Source organism: Chaetodon auriga, chromosome 18 (genome assembly GCF_051107435.1).
Source record: "Chaetodon auriga isolate fChaAug3 chromosome 18, fChaAug3.hap1, whole genome shotgun sequence".
NCBI classification, from domain to species: domain Eukaryota; kingdom Metazoa; phylum Chordata; class Actinopteri; order Chaetodontiformes; family Chaetodontidae; genus Chaetodon; species Chaetodon auriga.
The window spans coordinates 11,655,197-11,679,374 of NC_135091.1; the positions used below are offsets into that span (position 1 = coordinate 11,655,197).

The 24,178-nt window shown below is 41.9% G+C and overlaps 1 protein-coding gene across 1 annotated transcript; it reads left to right on the forward strand.

The window, feature by feature from the left end:
• The first annotated feature begins 12,713 nt into the window (after positions 1–12,713).
• tmem63a (transmembrane protein 63A) lies at positions 12,714–23,959 on the forward strand. The gene is made up of 23 exons (XM_076755498.1): positions 12,714–12,824; positions 15,070–15,265; positions 15,504–15,583; positions 15,761–15,839; positions 16,162–16,199; positions 16,330–16,472; positions 16,771–16,813; positions 16,923–17,031; positions 17,247–17,317; positions 17,457–17,537; positions 18,007–18,124; positions 18,280–18,413; positions 18,670–18,813; positions 19,376–19,529; positions 19,618–19,724; positions 19,875–19,961; positions 20,258–20,323; positions 20,504–20,666; positions 21,084–21,189; positions 21,394–21,561; positions 21,766–21,881; positions 21,975–22,025; positions 22,566–23,959. Exons 2-23 carry the CDS (start codon positions 15,095–15,097, stop codon positions 22,698–22,700), a joined length of 2,364 nt encoding a protein of 787 aa, XP_076611613.1. The 5' UTR covers positions 12,714–12,824; positions 15,070–15,094; the 3' UTR covers positions 22,701–23,959.
• Positions 23,960–24,178: the final 219 nt, after the last annotated feature.

A 24,178-nucleotide genomic window follows, 5' to 3' on the forward strand; every position in this document is an offset into this window, starting at 1 on the left:
GCTGGGGCCCTTTGTTGCACGTCATACCTGCCTGTTTTCTGCCTGTTTCTACACCATCAGCTATCATACGCAATAACATCTCCCAAAAAATCTGACCTCTTTTTAATTTGTCATTGCTGCAGCAAATAGCCATGTTATGCATTGTGTCAGACACGATTTGTGTTTTCCAACCAGGAGTGTGTTGTGTGTGCAAACCACCAATTACATTTGCTCCTAATTACACACTTAAAGATGTAATTAGGCCTGCCTGTTCCATTGCTATACAAAGAGATATCACACAGTACACCGAGGCACTCTGTGGAGGGAGAAGGTTCACACACAGGCAGGCAAACACGCACACACACGTGTTTTAATTAACATGTTAATCATGCACACTCAACATATATGGAAACCAACTTGAAAACAGATATAATGGCATGTTGGTAGTTTTATATGCTATGAGCTGAGTTTACAATGACAGAGAGCTCAGTTCACTGCAATGTACGAAAATGCCAGCAGCTAAATGAATAGCAGTAGAAACACACCACTGACATATTATCACCTTATTCATTTTATGGCAAACAGTTGCCTATTTGCACCTCCAGCAGACACATTTAGCGTTCACATGGAGTCATGTTTCTGTTCACCTGATGAATGCAATTCCAACATTAACTCTCCTTTTGGCTCTGTTTTGGTCTCCTCCAGCTTCCACCACCTCCCGAGGAAAACATCTTGCTCTTTAACTGCTAAACATTCCGCTACGTTCACCAACCAGGGGCTAACTTTGTCTGTCTGCTGACTCTAATGAGACTGTGACAGTGAATCAAACGGTCAACGGACAACAACGAGCTGAAAGGTGTTGAAAAGCTGCTTGGAGCTGAGGGGAGCGGGAGAGTCGGGCGATAATTCTCTGTGGGTTTGTTACTACGAGCGACACCTTCCACGTATGCAGTAATTTCATCCATTTTACACAAAACAACATTGATTGAAGCAGCTTTGAAATACAGTGCTTTCAGCTCTCTCTTTCTAACAAATTGCATCAGTCAGGATGCCCTTGCATGTGCTGAGCTAAAGGTGCACACTTTATGCTTACCGTCCCCTTCTTCACCCTCTCTCGCCCCTGTCTAAGCTGCATTATCTAATAAAATGTCAACTTCTTAAAAAAATAACCTAAAAAGTCAATAAATGTGATTAAAATAAAGATATGACACCCTGGGAAATCACAGACATAAGCGAGCAAACACACCTAATCGTTACCTCAACAAGCATGCTGGGCCATCCGAGGCACTGAGCTACAAGAGGAATGAGGCACGAGCGTTCGTCTGAACCTTGAGATATGAGCGGGTGTGTGTGTGTGTGTGTGCGTGTGTGTGTGTATTTAGCAGCCCTCACTCTCTAGCTGGCTGCTTAAGAATCCAGTCACATCTCTTGCTAGCAGGCAGGCAGTAAGGCGCTTTCACGCTCACAGGTTTGCTTTGGTTGGGTCTAATACCCCTTTCTCTCTCTGTATGTGTATGTATATGTGTGTGGGTGTGTGTGTGTACACATGAGCATATGCCTAAATCTCACTGTATGTGTGTCTTACTCCCCACTTCTTTGTTTCTTTACTTTCTGTGTAACTGCGACAGTTGTGTTCATGTTTATACCATGTGAGTGTGTGCATGTGTGTGTTGGCTCTCAGCAGCACTGATAAACCCACTTAGACTCTCCCCTGATCTGTTCGCTCTGGGCTGGCAGCCCCCTGCCTTGGCTGACACACACACACACACACACACACACACACACACACACACACACGCACAGAGCCCTCTGCTTTAGCTGCTAGCTGATCTGTGACGGCCTGCCACTCAAACGCAGCTCCGTTGAGACACTGCACAAAGGAGGAGAGGAGGCTGGGAGTGGAGGGAGGAAGGGATGAGGCGGTAGTGGGGTGGAGAGGGAGAGAGAGAGAGTGAGAGAGAGAGGGTATCAGTGTCTTTCTTTTGGGTGCCTGCTAGCTCCCACTCTCTGGCTGTCTCCTTATCTCCCTACTCCTCACTCTCCTCCACCTGACTGGCTTTGGCAGCTGCTCTTCACTCCCTAACTCCCCTCCCCTTTTCTCTCCCTCTATTCCTCTCTCTCTCTCTCTCCCCATCCCTATTTCCTCCTCTCTTTATTTTCCTACCTGAGCGAATACCAGTTCACCTCGCCCTCATTTACTTCTCAAGATGTGAGGACTTAGCAAAAGATGAACGTGAAAAAGGGAAGAGAAAGAAAAAGAGGCAGAGCACGCCATGGAGACAGTGTGCAAAGGCAAAAAATGCACTGTATGGGAGAGAGAAAAACATGGTTTGGAAAGGACATACATACATTGAGAGAAACAGGGGGAAGGGGAGCAGGTTTTTCTGTATCTAGGCTGTATCACTGGAATGCAGCTAACATACTGTAAACAATCGGCAGCAGCTCGAGACGGGTGGTGCTGTGCTGCTCTCAGTGTTTCATTTTCTGCAGCAACCCCATACAGCTACTGCTTTAACATGAACCAAATACACAAATGACTAAAGGATCGGTGCACACAAAGCACAAAAACTAATCTCATGTGGTACCCTGCCCTGCAACCATTTTTGTCGTTTCGGTGAAGTGATGCTTTAAAATCTGTGTTTATTTCTCCTCATTAAAGCTGCATTAATCAATATTTCTAATTAACCGTGGATGAAATGATGTGAAAGGAGTAGATCATAATGATAAACCCATAGCAAATTATCACGTAAATCTGAAGTTCCCTTCAGTTTAAGAGAGCATTTTAATGTCTTTCAGCTCATTGTTTTGATTTTTACGGCCTCCAACTTTACTGTTTTGGGTCACTCACTGCTCTCATAGCATCTGTTGTGGTTGGCGGAGACCAAAACAAAGCTAAAAGCAAAGTTAATATTGGACTTCACATATGTCAGGTGCACAGAAACACAACTTTATGCTGGATGTGGAAATGTGCTTGCTAACACGTCTGCTCTAAAACTTAATAAGGTGATCGTTGGGAGTTAGTTAGTTAGTTAGAGCTGGGATTTTCTTTCTCAGCATGTGGCTGGAAAATCAATGGCAGCTTGGGCCTCTGTGCTTCATTAAGGTGAAGAGTGTGTAGAAGTGAGAAAACAGTGCGTGACAAAACAATCCTGATAGTGGAAGTTTCTATATGTGCCAGAGGGAGAAAGATAAAGAAAGACACAGCGGGACAGAGAGGGAAAGCAAAGGACAAATGGAAACAGAGAAACAGGGAAACAGGGCCGCTTTCCCAAACAAGACGAGACGAATGGCAGCAACCAAAGTTGCCGATAAGATTGAGGTGGAGTGAAGAGACCAAGGAAGGAGTTTGTGGTGGAAAAGAAAGAGCGTACTCAGCAATATGGATCCATAGCCCTGGGTTAGCGAAGACACAGAGAACTCTTCATCAGCATCTCGACTGCTGCCGATATCGCTGAATCATCATCACCCTGATACACAGCTGCAGGATAAAAAAAAAAGGCCTCTCACATCATCACCTTCATTCTCACTCATCAGTCTCGACATTCTCAAAACACAAGTTAAAAGCCGTCACGTGCATCATTCAATGTGAGACAAAGACAAAATATTCACTTTGAATTCACTTTTTCTAAATGAATCAAACTGTTGGTGGAGTTCATCCTTCTAACTATTCTTCCCAAAGCCTAGTGCAAGACGCCAGGAGCTATTGGGCATGTTTCCCGGTGCCAGCCTCGCACCTGCCCCTGGCAAAAACACAAAATAACTATGCAAAACTCTCTTTAGCTCTTGCAGGCTCCCCTCTCCTTCCTAGTTGCCTCTTTTCCTCTTTCAGTTTTTAATTAAACTGAAGCAGAGGGCTGCGAAAACCTGCTACTAATTACACAGCCGCTGCCTCTCTCTCTCCCTCTCTTTCTCTTCTGTTTGCTTGTTTCTCCTCATCCTTCTCTTCTCCCTCTCTCTTCCCTCCTCTCTGAGCTGGGCTGGAGCTCGGCCAACAGCCTGTGGAATAACTTACCAGCTACCACGACGGGGGAGAGAAAGTACACGTGTCGGCGTGTACACACAAACACACACACATTGGCACGGAGGCATGCACGCATGGATGCAGACGAACCAGTTCGCAAGTCGATGTGCGACTGTGATATGTGAATATGCAGGCTTGCCAACACGCGCACACTCCGTTCACACTCAAGACACCTCGACACACTCGTGCTTACCTATTTCGCAGCTTTGCTTTGCCACTGTAACTGTGAGTGTGTGTCGCAGGCACGAGGGTGATCAGCTCCCTAATGAGAGAGAACACTAATCATATTTCACACTTACACAATCACAACATCTGTATCAGCTGTGGCCCGCATTCTCACTCCCCCCTTACCCCTGATGCATGGCGGCTTCCCTCCCCTCTCCTCCCCCCTTGCATCTTTCACCTCAATCCCCTGCATCCCCTTCCATCTTTTCATCAGTCTCCAGCTTTCTATCACTTCCTTCTCTCCTCTCTCACCCGGCTCTCCTTTGCTTCATCCCTTCCCCTGTCTGCCTTCATCAAACTATGCATCTCCTTCTCTTTTTCTCTCTCTCATTTCCATCTTCATACAGCTCACTCTTATTTAAGCTTTTGCTTTTTGGGTGGGGGGATGGCAGCAGCAACAATCCATCAATATACAGACACCATGCGCCATGCATCACCTGCAGGCGGGTGTGTGCGTCTGTGGCCGTGGTGTGTTTGAGGGAGAGAGAGAGAGCAAAAGAGTGCAGTGACAAGCAAACGGGGCAAAGGAAGGAAGCAGAGGGGGGATGGAGAGAATAAAGAGGAGGAAACAACGGCAGAGATAACACAGTGTAATAGAAAGGCAAGTCAAGAGTCACATCCACAGAGGAAACACACAATAATGGCTCTGAGCAGTGTTGGACAGAGGAGGGAGTGATAAAACAGAAGTGGTAGCTTGATGATAGGAGGTAGAGGGAGCAGATAGAGAGATGCAGCTTTAGCTAAAGTAGCTGGACAGCAGGAGTGGGCGGGACACAGAAGCCCCCTCTGCCGCAATCAAGCCTCTGTCACCATCTGGACGCCATTTTAAAACCATCAGCTCTGGCTCCCCATGTAAACAAGGGCACGACCCCAAACATGCTCCCCTCACTAAATGGGCTCTTTCTGGCAGCTGCAGACCCCAAAATGGCTGACTTTGTGGGGTGAGAATTGGAGCCAGAATGGCTGGCTGACTGTATTACAGGGGAGGGCGTTCTGTTCTTCATTACTGCAGCATCTCTGACTGTGTACAAAAGATGTTAGGTTGTCATTTATCCAAAATGTGTTAGCAGCAGTGAGTTCAGCGCTCCAACATCCCCCTGAACGGATGACTGTGAGGAAAAGGGGACGCATGGTGTCTGGTTCGATTGATTTTTACTCCAATCTGGTGATGTTATAGATTATCAGGACAACTCACTAAATCACAGATTTCCAAATGCAGAACCAAGTAGCTATTTATTTGTATGGAGCTAATAATCATGAAAAAAGAGCTTGATTTATACGGAACATTTCTGCAGTAAAATGTCTAAAAGCAACCAGACCTCTGCTATATGTTTTGTTGAGTTGTGTGCTTACATTATCGCCAATGTTTCAAGCAATGTTCAGAGAAATTTGTAACTTTATTCAAGGGAACAGTGCGTTTCATTTGGTTGCCTCGGGAAAGATCGAATGACACATCACAGAGTGAGCAAGGAAGTCAGCGAACACGACTGAACGTAATGTGAATAAAACTTTAATACATTTTTTCATCTGTGAGCAATTCTGCCTCAGTCAAGCCTCCTCATCTGCAATGGTGGCTGTTTAACATTGAAGACAACAACTCCCATGATCCCTCGCTGCCTCACGATGTCACCAAACTACGTTTTACATAGGCTACGGCGCGTTCAAGTGGAATCTAATCTTTGATATTTATGCAGTCCTTATTCAAATGGTGGCCTAAGTCTTTCCATTTAGCTGGCAAAATCAGAATAGGCTGCAACTAACAGTTTCTTTCATTATCGAGTAATCTGGCAATGATTTTTGTTAATTAGTCAAAAATCATCTTGTCTATAAAGTGCCAAAGCATAGTGAAAAATGTCCATCACAGTCACAGTTTCAGTCCACAGCGACAAATCTTCAATTTGTCTGTTTTGTCCAAACAACAGTTCAACTTCCAGAGATGTTTAATTTACAATCATAGAGAACCAGACAAGCCGGCAAATATTCATACTTGAGAAGCCAGTAACATTTTTTGTTGTCACACGTCTGCTTAAAAAAATGACTTAAACTATTCATTGATTACTAAAATTGTTGCTGATTAATCTTTTGTCAATTAACTTTTCAGTTAATTTTCTAATAGTTTCAAGATCCAATAACATCTAAATAAGAAGTTAGTTCACTGATCCACAGTTACATCACAAAGCTAGCAAAAGTGACAGTGTACAAATTCTTGCTATCACAGGTCAACAAAACAGGTCCGTCTCTTTCTCTACAATAAACGTTAGATACTGTTGCCATTCCACTAACAGGTTAACTTTAATTGGCATTTAGATTAACACAAACAAATACTCAAACAAGAATCATGAATGGCAGATTATTGAGAATTATGATGTACTTACATGGGTGCAGGACAGAGATAGAGAGATAGAGTCTATGACAGTGAAAAACAGAGGGAGCATGTCAGGGGGATGTGTGTATTCCTGTGGGGGATTGTGTGTGTGTGTGTGTGTGTGTGTGTGTGTGTGTGTGTGTGTGTACGTGAACATGTGTGTTTGTGAGCAACACAAAGAGAAACAGTTGAAGATCTGATGCAAAGTTCAGACACACGCGTACGTGCGTGCACGCACGCACACACACACATATCGCAGGCAGAAGTATGATAATGACATGGAAATGATATGGTAATGATATGGTAATCTGGCAACATTATTCTGCCCACCAGAGAGGAGGGAGACGAACCTGCCACAAACTGCACACACTCACATGCGCGCACGCGAACGCACACACATGCGCGCGCGCACACGCACAGGGATAAGGTGAAATCTTTGGACTGACATGGCTACGGAGAGTTGGACCAGTGCGGGGAAAGGGGGGGCGTCGTTGTGGAAATCTTGATGAGAGGAAGTATCTTTGGTGGATCTCACACACACACACACACACACACACACACACACACACACACACACACACACATTTAAAAAAAAAAAAAAACTTAACTCAATGTCCACTTACCAGCTTTCTTTGAGCTTTTTCAGCTCAATCACTGCAGATGACAACCGAGCAGAAACTCCATCTGCTGATGAAGATGATCTCCAGAAGAAGACTACTGGACAGTACACATATATATACATAAACCTAAAACAGCTTCAAAATAGAGAAGCTGACCATTAAGCAGTGGACTATTAATAGACCTTTTATTACAGAGGTTGCAACTCTTTACATTGAATACAACACTGCCACCCTCTGGACAAACCTCCACACTGCATTAGTACACACAGAAAAGTGATGGTACCAAAAATAAGAATAATTGTAACTTGGATGGTGGTGACTTCAGATCCCGTGAGTTTATCCTTATACATTTCTTGAAGTTGTCTATCTAATAGATTACAACAGTTTAACATAACCATTTCCAAGTCTCAAAAAAAGGTTTGAATGATTTAAGTAATCCTTTGTGTTAAAAGAATAGAAGAGTGAAATAAGGGGAAAAATACAAAAGAAATCAACAAATTAAAAACAAAAACAAACCTGAGCATGAAATTTCAGCCTAGAAAACCGAGCTTTCAAGCACATCCTGTGGTTTTCCTCCGTAAATGGTGTTTGCTCAGTTGTTGTGATTCCAGAGTACTCCTGCAATGCATTACAGAGTATTTCCTGTTTACTGGGCAAACTCCATTTGCTGAGGAAGACCACAAGATGTTCTGGGAAAAGGTAGTAAGTGGACCCTGAGCGGGGACTTTTTTCAATGTGGAAAAAATAAAGCTGCTTCCAAAGATAAATTCCTGCTAAAAGGTTGTTACACCAACATCACCATTCTTTATTTCCTTCCCTTCCTACCTCTCTCACTCTCTCTCTCTCTCTCTCTCTCTCTCTCTCTCTCTCTCTCTCTTCTTCCCTGGTTGTCAGTGTTTCCCTCGCTGCTCCCCTTTAAGTGGCTGTGATTGACAGGTTGGCTATATCCATGCAATATCACCCAGCGCACGTTCCTATTCCCTCCTGGAGCCTTCATCCACCGGTCAAATTAACCTTCCGTGCCAACGGGAGGAGGCCCTGCGTGGGCCAATCAGCAGGTGATTAGGCCGGGGGTGGGAGGGGTGAGGGGGTCACCGCGATGGGGCCATCGCAAGCCTGATTGGTTTCAATCAGCAGCCGGCCGCAAGGACAGCTGGGAACTGAGCCGCAGTGAGCGCTAATCAACGAGTCCCACAGTGAGGCATGAACAGTCACCACACACACACACACACACACACACACACACACACACACACACACACTGTCACACACACACACAGGTAGATTGATGTTCGTGTACACACACTGACAACACGGACATCACTGTGTGTACACATTCACACAGGGACAAGAAACACACACAAATACACACAGCAAGACACGGGAAGCAGAAATGAACAGTCAAGACCACAACAGATAAACAGAAAATCCCATAATGGAAAACCAGAGAAAAAACAGAGCGAGAGAGAAGGAGGGAGAGACACATACTCAGAGCAACCACAGGATCTCACAGTAAATTGAATGACTAATTGCATTGGATTCGTTAATTTGACCACTGGCACATCTGATAGGGGCCCGTGACATTGGTTAGCAATGCTCTGTCCTGTCCTACAAACCACAACAACACCTCTTCTGTGATGTCTCAAATGTGGAACAATTCATATTCTCTCCGCTATGTCTGATGTTATGCTAATTCTTGTTCAAATCTCAGTAAAGCACAACATTGACCAATCACTGATTAGATGAGATGGGAGAAGTCACAAGTAGTGTATTATAGCTCCTCTTCAGTGGGCTGAGAGTGGAGAAGACACGCTGATCTGCTCTGGTTTCTATAGTGTTACTGATGAGTGAGAGGAATGTCTGCAGCGCTGGAAGAGGAGAATCGTGTTGTGTTTGCACATGTTGAGATAAAAGTGAGGAATATCAGGATTGCAAAACAAAGAAGAGAAGCCTTACTCTTTTTTATGTGGTTGTTCAGCACCATGAGTCATCATCAGCTTAATTGTTACAGACTGAAAAGACACCAAACAAGAACCTCTTCGTCTGATCACGAGGTAACAAATAACCAGACAGAATTTTCCAGTCACCTTTTTCCACCTCCGTGAGGTAAGCACAGAGCAAGCCTGCAATGTCTCAATCACTTTCAGTTCAATTCAGTCAATTACACGACCGGTGAGACTTCTTTGATTTTTGAATGATGTGGCAGCTGTGTAGGTTTTCTCAGGTTCTAGTAGAGCCCGCTACATCAGCTATAGCTCCAGCAGTAGGACCATGAATCTCTGTATAACATTTTATGGTGATACATTCAATGACTGTTAACATATGTTAGTCTGGACCATGCTGCTAGTGAAAAATGCCAAATGTTCTCCGGTTCCAGGTCCTAAAATATAAGGATTTGGTGCTTTTTTAAAAAATATTGTTGTAAAGTGGAAATCCTTGGCTTTTAAACTCTTGCTAAGATAATCAATTTTTATAAGTTGCATTAGGCTTTGGGAAATTAATTTTAGCAGTTCCCAACATTTTATAGACAAAACAATTAACTAGAAAAATAATATGCCCCTTAATCAATGAAAATGCTAGTGGCTGCCCTAATAACTGAACCATTACATTTTGTGCTGCAGTTATAAACATTTTAATGTATTTTTTAACTATTGTGAATCACTTTGGTAGTGAGTCTGGGAAATTAAAATATCTCTTTGACTGTCTCTTATTGAAATTGTGGTCAGTCTGCAGCCTGGTGAGCTGCGGGCTTGAAGAAGAGAGCATGATGACAGACCAGAGCTCATGGATGGATGGGCTTTGATCAGTCGGTGAATCTAATGACACTGAGTTTGACATTGGTGACTCCACACCTAAAACAGGGTTTTGGATCCCTTCGGATGTCAATGAAGATGAGTTCCAACTGGCATTTTCAACATCTGAGACACTACCCAAGGAATAATTTCAACATCCCGCTGGAGCCTGCTGTCTGTGTTTGCTTCCTTCTTGAAGAGAATAATATAACACTTCATTAAGAACTGACAAAACAGGATGCCGTGGGCCGATTCAAGGCTGACGACCATCCCCACTGCTGGAAGGTACCAGCATGTGACACCGACTAAATTGGGCGAAAGATGATCTAGCAGGTGAAGTAAATCAGCAAACCACAGGTGATTAACTTTGCATCACTGTAACTCTGAGGCACCCTCCTGCCCTTGAAAGCAACACCAAAGAGGAAGAGCACTAAAATGCCAATTTTGCTTAACATGGTTCCAAATGCAGGAAATGACATCTCACGGCAAATGAGCAGACTCTCTTAACGCTGGGGTCAAACTCAAAGGTCAAGATTATCTGAAAGGTCGACCATGATGCAGGAAACACACAGCATGAAGCTTAAGATGAACAGTACTTACCGTGCTTGGCACTGTCAGTGGTTGGGACCGCCACCAAATAAAATCACACTCACAAATGTGCTTGAGAGAGAGGAGGAGGAGGAGGATGCAGATGGGGCCCACAGATGCATGCAGAACAGGGGTATTCCAACGTGCAAGGAGGATGATCCCAACAACATGGGTAAGCAGTACTCCGAGAGCAGTAAATGCCAGCAGTATGCTGCGATACTTATCGTTCCATTTCAGGAAGACAGGTTTCTTGTGGAGAAACATGTCACTTCCCATAAAGGAGTGATGGGTGGTAGTATTACACTGATGACACTGTGAAATCTGTAAGCAGAGGACAAATGCTTGTTATAGTCTTCAAGTTGGGTATACAAGTATATGAGTTCTCACTGTTTTGTTTTGTATTGTCATCAATGTTATTGGCACTTACTTCAGTGTGATACACACCACTGGTGTTGGAGAAGTGGTTCACATAGGACAGAGGTGGCATTCGTAGCAGCAAACAGGCTGGCCCTGAGGTGACTGCTTCCTGAAGCCTGGAGCACAGCACCTGGAAATCACATCTCCCTGAGAAGAGGAAGTATCCTTATCAAGTACTTTCACAATTCATCCTGAGGAGGGCACGAATGTCTGTCCCGAATTTCATGGCAATCAACCCAATAGTTAAAAGACAGACTAAAAACCTAAAATGTCAACCTTATGGTGGTGTTAGAGTAAAAGACAGGAGAATCACTGAAGTCCATAAGGCAGCTCCTCTGTCAGCTATTAATTTGTGATTCTCCTTTCATTTTCACTTGCTGTTTTCTTGGCCAGGGCCTGAAGACCATGCTATGAGGGCACTTGGCCAGGAAAAGTCGCTTCCTGGAACTTCTAAGTGCTTCCAAAGGCAACTGGACTTAACTGAGAATTGGACCAGTTGACCTGGAGTAAGTAGTAAGTAAGTCTCCCATAACATGATGTTATACGTGAGTTTAAGTATATCATGTTTTGACACAGTGGTTTTTAGACAGGTTTTTGTTTCCCTCAGTTCCCCTTTCTATTATTTCTTTCTGCTAAGCTAAGCTAACCAGCTGCTGGTAGAGGTATATTATATGTAGCATGATTTCTGCAATTGTTTTGAGTTTCAAATTTACCCAAATCTTTGTTCCATTACTGATCATTTCAGCACTTCCATTACTGTGCATTGAAATGTTTAAGTAGGCTACAAATATAGTTTCATTGATTTTAATTTTCATCTGTAAATCATGCTATCTTCACCATGCCTGCATTTTACATTGCAGTATCCATCCATGCATCAGACTTTTTAAACTAAAAATACTTATTATTTTAGATACTTCATAACAATAAGAGAAATATTTCCAAAACTATTGAAGTAGTGCAACTTCAGTATATTTTTGAGGACAGGGTATATTTGTGCAGAGATGCCCTTTAACTTAAATTTATGTATTTGTGAAACATATTTGCACAATTACCAGAACTAACCAAACTTGAACTTGAAATAGCATTCGTGTTTCTCATGACGTGTCACTCAGAATAATGTAAAAAAAATATATTGGCCTGGTACTATATACACACACACACACACACACACACACACACACACACAAAGACACACACATGCATACAGCCATATGTATATACACACACAGACGTTTTAATCAATTGCCAGTTCGCTGTTATTTACTGGTGTAAGTGTTGTCCACTGTCTTTGTGGTAAGAGAATATTGTCAACAAGTTAGTGGAAACTTGTTGGATGGCAGCAGCATTAAATAATACCAGTATGTCATCCAACACAAACTAGAAAAACTAAGAAGAAAGAAGAAAAAGCAAGGTGTTTCTCCATGTGAAGAAGCCTATTTAAACATGTTTTTAATTCTGGTAGGCCATTACTACTGCACTTAGGGTAAGTAATGGACACTTCTATTGCTTCTACCAATTCTTTGTCTGTGCTGTTGACATTTATCATTGTTTAATCCCTCACTCTATTCCCATCAGGGCGAACTCTTTAAATTAGGCTTAACTGGCACAAGACTTCCTGGTCAAACAGGGGGAGGTTCCTGCTGTGGTTCTCTGCAGAAGCTCGAGGACCCAGGATCCCTGAGCACGAGACGGATGTCTATAGTGCCACATTCTGCGCATGTGCAGAACAAAAGGAGGAAGAGAGTGGAGCCGGAGTTACTCATATTTCCACTATTTACAATAGAAAGAAGATTCCTGGGTAAAGTATAAAAATACAGGTAGGACAGCCCACATTCACATACCTATTCTGGTAACCTGGAAACGCGATTTGTGCTTTTTTTCAGATAAGTAATAGGTCGACATAGCCCGTTGGCAAACTGTCTGCTTAACTTACCTGTTTAGCATTAGCAAACTTTTCATGTTACTTGCGTTTCACGGTGGTTCTCACGTAACTATTTAATTAGCTTGTTTAACACAACACAGTACGCTTTTGTTCGGCTTTAAGTTCGATGGGTGTGTTAAGTATCATAACATCAGCCGCTTGTTACAGAACACAGTGGGTCCTGTCAAACTGTCAAAATGGTAAGCAGCTGACAGGACAACAGGCTTCGCTTTGTACTTAGGAGAGAAATGCCTGGAGAAATAACTGAGAGCGGAAAGCTTACGAAAACTGTCCGCTAAATTGCCATTGTGTTACTTATCAGTGTTAATGTCAGAGTTAACAGAACGTCAACGGTCAAATTATGACTATACGTTACAATACGTAACTGCATTCGCGTGACTCAGCTCGTTCAGAGACGGTGGGGCGCGAGGGCTCTGATGACTTGTGACGGCTGGGATTTGACATGGACTCCACAACTGAAACCACACAGTCGCTGGCAGCTGTTTTATCTTTGTCCATGCCTCAGCATGACCAAAATCCCCTAATTCTTTAATCTTAGAAAACCTATAACCGAAGGCGTAATTATGTTGCCACACACGTTTTTCGAAATATACCCAATTAAGCAAGCAGTGGTGTAATGTAACTAAGTACATTAACTCAAATACCATACTTAAGTATTATTACGACACTTGAGTGTATCCATTGTATGTTACTTCTGTTTCACTACAGTTCAGATGTCAATATTGTACTTTTTACTCCCTTACATTAATAATTGCTTTCAAGAATAGATTGTACATGCAAAACAGGAGAGTAGTTCATAAACGCATTGTTACAGAATAAGTTGCCCAACAATACAAGTTGTTAATACAAGCTTAAATTGTAGCAATTACAAAAAGCGTCTTGCACAATAATGCATCATTAAAAAGAATCCGAGGATAAGATATAGGACAAAATGACCAACAAGGTGGTGTTAGCTGCAAAATGGAAAAAAACCCAACAACTGAACATACTATTACTTACTGAAGATTTAGAATGCAGGACTCTTACTTATAACAAAATATCTCTACACTGTAATTTTGCTGTTTTTACATAAGTAAATGATCTGAAATTTCTCCCACTACTGGAACCAACAATGTGTAGGCTTTCACTGCAGCCAAAGATGGCACCAGTAGATTTTCATAGTTCCTCCTTGCTGGTTTGAAGAATACTAATCACATCCTCTGTTTAATCTTCAGCTGTAGGAATGAAAAGTTGTTTTTAAAAAAAGCTAAAAGCTGCTTAGTTGTTGGGATGAAAATCTGCAGCCCTTATATGAAAAGGATTCTACTGTGTAGAGGTGAAATGATTATCTGATTAATTTATCAATGGATTAATAGAAAGTATTGATATAAATTAGTTAAGTAATTTCTCGAGCAAACATGCCAAATACTCGCTGGTCTCAGCTTCTCAAATATGAGAATTTGCTGCTTAACATAATTCATAACATAATATATAAATGTAAAGTCAATATTTTTGTCAGTTGAGGACATCAATCTGGGCTCTAGGAAACTGTAATAGGTATTTTATTTTACAGACTTAATTGATTAAGGAATATTAAATAATTGATATATTAATTGATAATGACAGAAATTGGTAGTTGTAGTCCTACTGTGCTGTGCTGTTAAATTCTGATGTGTTGCAAGTTGTAATGCCAACAAAACACTACACCCAGTGGTTGAATTTAGTCAGTGAAATCACAGATCAGCAATCTGCATATATGCTGCACATGGTTTGAGAGGCCACTGATGTAGGAATTAGCTTATATTGCCTTATTTATTAATGCATCGCCTTCAGTTTTGGTTCCAGCTTCTTACATTTAAGGATTTGCTCCTTTTCTTTATCGTATATCATTTTAAATGGGGTTTTGTACCGTTGGTTGGATAAAACAAGCTATTTAAAGAACCACCTTGGGTTGTGGGAAAATGTGAATTAAATTTTCAATATTTTCAGACATTTTATCAGCTAAACAATTAATCGACAGATGAATTGATAATGAAAATAATTGCTACTTGGATACTTTGAGCCCCTCTGTTTTTCTCATCGCCGTGGGAGCAGCTTTGGGAGGACATTTCTCATTATTGCCCTATGATCAATCTCTGCAGACAAACTGCTGGTTCCACTCCAGTGATGTCTTCCGTGTTTTGGGAGCAGTGGCCCCTGCTGGTCAGAAATGGTACCTCTCACCCCACCTTCGCGGACAACAGTAGCTGCTTCAGCTCCACACAGAGCACTGTACTCAATGGAATCCCATTTGGAGGAGTGCCAGTTGTGCTCCTACTTGATTTCTCTGTCTTTCTGGTATGTGTCTGTCTATCTGCCTGTGATGAATATTGGAAACCTTGTGACCTCAGTTATCTGTGCTTCTTTCTGCGTTGTCCTTATAGGCAAGAGACAGTCCCAACCAAAATGCTTTGTATTTTCTTTGTGTCACTGCAAAGATGCACAAGAATGTTTTTGCTTTATTCACGTCACAGCATCAATACCTGATGTCACAAGGTTAAAGCTATATTGGTTCTATTTCTCCCGCTACCTACAGGTGTTGCTGGTCCTCTTCTCTATTATCAGGAGGAAGTTCTGGGACTATGGACGTTTGGCATTAGTTGCAGACAAAGAAGGGTCAGTTCAAGATCTCACACACTTCAGAGTTCAGCAACTAATGCCACCTACCACTACCTAGGACATGTTTCAGATGTGAAATATTCACCAGTATAGTGTTATGAAACTTAATTTTTAAATTCTTTTTATTTTTTGGGAAGTCAGGTTTACTCCTTGACACTGAACTTTGTGTGTTAGGTTCACTGAGTCAACACACCGTCGTTATGGACGAATGTCATCTATTATGTCCAGCATGGATGACCCTGAGTATGAACTGGTATGTAAAAGAAAATCCTTGTCATCAATTTCACTCACTACTGTATACATATCACATCGTGACCAACTGGTTTTATCAACATGCTATTTTAAGATATCAGTTGAATCCATTTTAGTAATCATCTTAAACCACACTTATTTACGCTTTAAGATCATTCTATTTTCACTGACTCAATGTGCTAAAGCAATTATATGGTTTTAAGATGGTCTCAAGATACTTTTGGCAGTGCAGGCTTGAACCATAAAGAACTCACCAAATATTCCTTGTTGTTATGGTTTTCGTTGTATGGTAGTATTAACAGAATATTTCTCTTTATGCTTAGGGATGCTGCTCTTGGTTGCCTTACATCATCAGAATGGAGTGAGTGACGCTGTAGTTTGTTGTCTGTTTTGCTGGTCATTGTTTCTGAACTCATGGCTCTATTTCATCATGCTGCGTAAACAAGCCATGTTGATTCCATCTAATCATTGTGTACATGTGTCTGTCTCAGTGAGGAAAAAATAAAAGCCAGATGTGGCATGGATGCTGTTCACTACCTGTCCTTCCAGCGTCATTTGATCATCCTGCTGGTCATCATAACTGTCACATCCCTCGCAATCATACTGCCTGTCAACCTGACCGGAGACCTGCTGGGTGTGTGTCGCGGTATTCTTTGTCTTTTAAGCAAAAAACTACGAGAGACTGCGCTTTGCAGTGATTACAGTCCAACATTACAAAATTCTACAATGGTGATGACGACCAGTGTCCGGCTAAAATGACAGTTAGCTCACATATTTTAAGGCTACTTTATGTGCAGATTATGGGTGAGGTGTCATTAGTGTGTGTGTTTCATAGCTGATTTTGACCACTTTTCATCTTCCTATTTCTTTTTATTTATTCTTACAGTATTTTTTTTACAGTTCATATTTTTAATGCTGTTTATTTCTTTCAGACAATGAATTTGGAAGGACGACTGTAGGGAATCTTCAGAAGGGGTAACCACCGTTTAAGATATATGACCAAACGTTTGTCATTCAAAACAGTTCTGTGTGTTTTGGTCATGACTAAATGCTTCTTGGTGTCTTTCATTCATTTTGCTTCTAGAAACGACCTGTTATGGCTGCACACGGTGTTTGCTTTTCTCTACCTGATACTGACAGTTGCTCTGCTGAGACGCCACACATCCCAAATCAAAGACATGGGCAGAGAGACAGTGAGTCTCTGACTACTACGAGATTTGATGTGATTGAAGTCAAGAGCTTCCACACTTGCTCTGCATGTCTCCCTTGAATGTATATATTTGAACTATGTCCACACATCTCTGTTTAGTTTACATCAAATTGTGCCTGTGTATGAGGAGCTAAGAACAAGCTGATGCTCAGCTGTGCTGGTGCCTGACTGATCTGTGATCTGTCTTTCTGTTCGTAGAGCAGAAACACTTTGTTTGTGTCCTCAGTTCCTAAAACAGCCACAGAGGAAGACGTAAAGACCCATTTCACGTGAGTAGACTGCATTATAAAATTCACTGTTTCCATATTTTCTGAAGTCGAACTGTGGTCTTGATGTAGTGCACTGGCATGTTACCATAAATGGTGGCCACCTGCTCCATTCCTCAATGTCAGTGCTATTTTTGTATAGAGAGGCGTACCCGTCCTGTCAAGTGTGTGCTGTGACCCTGGGCTATGACGTGGCCAAGCTCATGTACCTTGATAAGGAAAGGTAAGAAGTCAGAAGTAACTGTACATAAAAAGTCATGTGATTATTGCCCTCAGTGCCATTGAAGAAATGCCAGCATGTGCAAGTCAGCATGGCCACAAAGTCATGGCCTATAGATACATTAGATGTATTTTCAGGATGCATCTAACTTCTATTTGCACAGAGATAATTGTCACCTAACTCAGCAGTTTTTAGTCTCTTAATGCTCATTATTTCAGTTTCATGGCCCCCAAATTTACTGTATGTTTCTGTCTCACTCTAACTCTTCAACATTAAATGCTTTCAGATGTTGTATACATATATGAAGAGGAAATGGTTAGGGTTAGGGTTAGGGTTTCAACATGAGAAGCATGTACCAGGCTTAGAAATGCAGTTTGTGTTTGAAATGTTTAGGGATATTTAGCTTTATTTTCACTAAGTTAACCCAACTTGTATGTGTTGTTTTGTTTGTTAATTTTTGTCGTCACCCCAGGCTGCGAGCTGGAAAAAACCTGCGCTACTATGAGCATATCCTAGAAGGCACAGGGAACCGTGAGCTGATTAACCCCCGTTTGTGTAGTCACTTCTGTTGCTGCACCAACATCGAGAAGGTGAGATGGACCAGATGATAAGTGCAGCGTGTGCGTTTTAATCGTTTATGTCACAATTTAGGTTAAGAAATGTAAAAGCAAATATACAATCTTTTGACGAAATGACTGTGGTTCTGTCAGTTTTATTAAAGCATTCAACCCGTGTGTGTGTTCAGGTTGATGCCATAGATTACTACAGTACAAAAGAAAAAGACCTGCTGGAGGAGGTGAGGAAGCAAGTAGAACTGGTGCCACAGCGCCCCCTGGGGATTGCCTTTGTCACCTTGCAGACCGAGGCTATGGCCAAGTAGTGAGTACCAATATAAAGGTGTCATACAGCGTAAAGTATGCGCTAATGTTTTCTGCCATGAGCAGCATAGAAGCAGCAGTATCATGCCAGCTGACCTCCTCAGTTAGTTTTTTTAAGCTCTAGCCTGTTCAGGACAGTGATGTCTGGATTTTATTGTCACCACATGACTTTTTACTGGAAGCAGGCCCTTGGGGAGCCATTATTGTTGAAAGCTGGTTAATGTGTATCCCTAACAGCCGTCATTTACTTGCTTCAGCATTCTGAAAGACTTCAATGCACTCGACTGTGGTGACAGAAATTGCTGTTGTGGGAGGGTGCCCCAGCCTTCATCCAACAGCGAAACTCTGAAAGTGAACAAGTGGAGGGTCAGCTTCGCACCCCATCCCAAAAATGTGTATTGGTAAGGTCAGAAACACCAACCCTTCACACTGTATGTGCCCCAGGCAGATCATATGACTTGATATTCACAATACTGGTGCCAATATGTCTGGGCAAGAATTCAATATAATCATTAACTGACTTTTAGTGGAATCATATGGCAATTGTTGACAAAATTGTGATGGTCAAATGAAGGATGAAGGATTCCAGTTATGTTGCAGTTAAACAAAATTAGTTTTAGAGGCTTTAGGCTTTTTGTCTGTTTGTCTGCATAACAGTGGAACATATTCCATTGCATTGATCAACAGTTAATTATTTTATATGTGATCTTGCAACATGGCAATATTTGTTGCATGAAAATATTCGAAGTAATATTGCGAACATTGATTTCAGCCATATCATGAATTATGAACCCTGCTTAGTGCCGTCGAGACCTACATATAAAAACATATTGATTCAGTTCTTTGAGGATGTAGAATAGAAATCTGTGTGTATCTACACTGTTATGTTCCCTCTACTTTGCACCGCCTTTTTGTGTAACTGGCCTGTTGCTTCTGTTTTTCCTATTTTCCCCTATCCTGCAGGGACAATCTCTCAGTACGGGGTTTTCGCTGGTTCATGCGCTATGTGTTGCTCAACTTCTTCCTTTTCTTCCTGCTCACCTTCCTCACGACTCCCACCATCATGATCAGCACCATAGACAAGTTCAACGTGACTAAGCCCATCTACTATCTCAATGTGAGACTTACTCATGCAGACACTCATGCTTGTCACAATTTGTCTTTCAAAGTTTGGAATCTACAGTTTGCTCTGTTTTTCACTCTAGAGCCCTATCATCAGCCAGTTCTTCCCCACTCTCCTGCTGTGGACCTTCTCTGCACTACTGCCCACCATAGTCTACTATTCTACACTAGGAGAAGCACACTGGACCAGGTATTACACACACACACACACACACACACACACACACACACACACACACACACACACACACACACACACACACACACACACAGGCAGTGCAGTGATTGGTTTGTGTTAGCAGAGGAAAATGTTTTTGATCCACTGCCATCTGTGTCTCAGGTCCAGCGAGCAGCTGAGCATGATGCGGAAGCTTTACTTCTTCCTGCTCTTCATGGTGCTCATCCTCCCCTCACTAGGACTCACCAGGTAATTTGCAATGTCACCAGGATGAAAAAGCAAAACAGTTTGTCCAGCATCAAGTTTAAGTGTTTATTTAAAGTAGTAATTTATTGTATGTAAGTCATTGTATGTCAGATACAGTAATAAATGGGGACAACTTACGTTGTGACTCACAGTTGGCATGTCAGTATGTTGAAATACCACAAAAAGAAGTGAATGTCAGTTGGCTGAACGGGTTTCCTCCGAGGCTAATGGATGCATTTTGTGATTCAGGGAGAACCTTGCCTAATTGTGAGCACTCTTTTTTTGTTTTTCTCCATTAGTCTTGCAGTGTTTTTCCGCTGGCTGTTCGATAAAGAGTTTCTCTCTGATGGGAAACTGAGGTTTGAGTAAGTGTTCCCTCTTTTTTTGTTTACAGTGTTTGTTTAGTCTGACAAAAGTGTGTGATAGACACGTCATCAGGTGGTTTTTACAACAGTGGACAAGATTCTGTTTTCATAAAATTTCTCCTTTTCATAAACATCAAGCTTATACTCCTTTTATCTGTTTGTTTTCCTTTCCTGCATCAGGTGTGTGTTCTTACCTGACCAGGGAGCATTTTTTGTCAACTATGTGATCGCAGCGGCCCTGGTGGGCTCTGGGATGGAGTTGCTGCGGTTGCCAGGGTTGCTGCTTTACATCATTCGTATGGCGATCGCTCGCTCTGCTGCTGAAAGGAAATATGTCAAACAGGTTTGTAATGGCCCTGTCTATTAAAGGAATGCTACAACTGAAAGTCATTACTATTTTGAACAGAGCACCAAGATGTGTTTCAACTGTCGTGTTAATGTTCTACTGTGTCAACTTTAATGTTTGTCAATGGCGACAACTTTCATATTGTGCTTCCACCTTGAAAGCATGCTGGGAAATCTTTATGTAAACAAGTGTTAATAAGCATGTGGACAGATGGACAATGTGCAATACAAACATCCAGTGCTCTGGCCAAAGAATGATCCATGTATTCTCTGCCTGATATGGACACTGTGCTGTCTTTTCATGTCAACTCACGTCAATGAAAAGTTAAAGAAGAAGCAGAGAGCATTTTCACTGGAGTTTTGCTTTATTCTCAACATCACCTAAACAAGTTTAAATTTTAACTTCTGTTTACAGAACCAGGCCTATGAGTTTGAGTATGGAGCCATGTATGGCTGGACCCTGTGTGTGTTCACTGTCATTATGGCTTACAGCATCATATGTCCTATTATTGTGCCTTTTGGTGAGTAGTTAGGAGGGCTGTACACATGCATGCACAAACACACACACACACTCAACACATTCGTCATATCAATATATCTATTTCTTCTGATCACTTCACTCCATCAGCCTTTTCTGGAGACCTCAGTGTCCTGTACACACTTTTATAGATACAACATATTTCCAGTCACTTCCATGTCAGGGTTTTTAATGCCTGTGTCCACAGGTCTCCTATACATGTTGCTGAAGCAACTGGTGGACAAACACAACCTGTATTTTGCCTACCTGCCGGCTCGCATAGAGCGCCAGGTCCACCTGGGAGCTGTCAATCAAGCTCTGGCTGCACCCATCATCTGCCTCATATGGCTGTACTTCTTTTCTGTCCTCAGAACAGGTAAGAAACAAGCCGGAAATGAAAAGTTAAGGTCAGAGAAATTACCTGAGATTCACTAACAACAACATCAGCTTCACACTGTATACATACATATAAGATGTATAAACATCTGTGAACCTTTCCACACTTACTATATAATCACATATTATACATAATGAGTAAAACTGTGGACCAGCATTTAAACTATACTGTCTGGCGTTTCAGGCTTCTTGACTTCCACGTCTTTATTCACACTGGTGGTCCTGTGTGTCACTGTCTTGATCTGCGTCAGCTACACCTGCTTTGGCCATTTCAAGTACCTCAGTCCACACAACTATGAGGTGAGCGTTGTGTGCGCTCGTGTGTGCGTATTGCTGCTGTATTCTTTGTCACCCTTCACACTGAGCCCACATGTTATTTGTGCTCTTTTGCAGGTGAAAGAGGAGGACGAGGATGCGGCAAAGGGAGTTGAAGAAAACACCACGGTACTGTATTTGTTCCATAACAAATTCCACAGCAGGAATAAAGGTCAGATGTTTTTAGGACAGGCTGATCCGAAGTTAACTTACTAGAAGAAGAACTTTGCTGTAAATTCTTTCACCCCATTTGTCTTGCTGGTTTGTTATTAATTAGCAATGTAAAATACAATTGCTTTTAAAGAGAATCATGAGCCTCTATCAGCACAACAGATCAAGTGACTTAAAAAAAATGAAAGAACTAAAAGTGAAGAATACCAGGTCAGTGTTTTCTGAACAATATGCTAACGAGCTGAGTGTTCATGATGAGCTGTTCTTGCAGTGAACTCTGTTTACCAGTCACCCATGCCAAGTTAATTTTCGAAGTGTCCTAGATTGCCTCATAAATTTTCATGATCTTCCCCTCATGTTCAACATTCCTTGGACATTACATGCAGTATTGCATCACACACATCAGGGAGGAAAAAGGAATACACAAAAATGAATACTAAGGAACACTTGAGTGCTTTTCTTTGTTTTCAGTATCTGTTTTGTGTTGTACAATTACAGGTCTATCTCCCCAGAGTGCTTAATCCCAAATCACCTGCCAGTGCCACACAGGGGTCTAAACCTCAGCAGTCTTATGGCTCTACAGAGGGAAGCCCGGTCTGTAGCCCAGTGGAGGAGAGCATGTCGGATGACTGAATGTATTTCAACACCGAGTCAGAACTTTGGAGACAGGATCCCCATGACTCGTAAATCTGCTTCCTTCACAATGATTTCAGCGTTGTAGTCTGAGCTTCAATTCACTTTCATCCTACTGCTCAATCAGACAGTCTGTCCAAAAGAGAAAATTTCCAGAAGGTACAGGAGAACAAAGTGCAATAGATTCCAAAGACCAGCACTGGTCCAACATCTGTACCTTCTGCTTTTGGAAATGTTTAAGTACCAGTGTGGACAGTGTTGAATTTGATATTTGGATCATTATTTGCACTTGATTAGCATAGCACACATCCGTCATTAACCTGCTTAGTTCTCCGTCTCATTCTTATCTGTCATAAAGCACAGTTACTTGTTGTATTTTTTGTAACGAGGCCTCTCTGGTAAGGACCAATTCACCGTGGAATGTTTAGCCAAAACCTGCCATTTCAAACAAGCCATAATAGTTATGAACAAATACAAGAATTTGTTTCTAGCGCATGCCAAAGCTAATTTTGAAAGTATTACCAGAACAGCACGATCTGATATCCCTGTGTTGGTGTCGTTCCCACAACATCCACCATGACCTGCTCCCAATGTGGACTTTGTCGCTTTTTGATCAGTGGCATAATGATGAACATTATGAATTCAGAACAACACCAACGTGGTGATATCAGATAAATCTACCAGAACAAGACAATTACTACTGATGCCAAAGAGACAATGGACGAGCACAGCTCGCTGGTTTTTGTCCAGTTTAGATTTCTTCATAGTGCTGTTTTTGATGCCAGAGGACAAAACGTGCCAAGGGAATAACTTATTGCTTAATGTTAACTAATGTAGTTTTTGCACCAAGAGAGGCTTGTCTCGTGTTTACTAATGAGTTTAATCTTTTTACTTTTGTAACAAGAGAAGAAGGAACTGAAAAGACAACAATCTTTTATATCAATTTTGCTGGAATTTTGCTACTAGAATTTTATTTTTATTTTAATTTCAGGTCAAGGTTTATTTGTATTTAATGTACTTTAATACTTATACATGCTTTTTTTAAATGTGCATTTTAACCAGGAGCTAAACCCTAAAGGCAGCCTTGCATCTGCTCAGTTGTTGGTAAGCACAGAGCAGGTGAAGTAAAACATGAAATGTCTGCAGATTGCACATGTTCTGAATGTCCTTTGTATGTAGCTTTGTATTTGGTGACGTGAATTTAAACATTAAACAATCTCACATGCGGTTAAAAATACAAACAGCAACAACTTGCCAGTTAAGACTGTGTGTTGTCATTGGGGGGCACTGTTGAGCTGCAGTGGGGCCGTTTTACCTCTTAAATATTCATACAGCAGTGACAAAGGACAAATGCATAGTGTTGCATTGAGGATTTGTAACATACCGACAATGGCATGAGCCAGTTTACTGAGCGACAGTTCCAGTAGCTCCACCTCCTCACCTGATCTTACACTATTGTCTCCCTCTCTGTTCCCTTT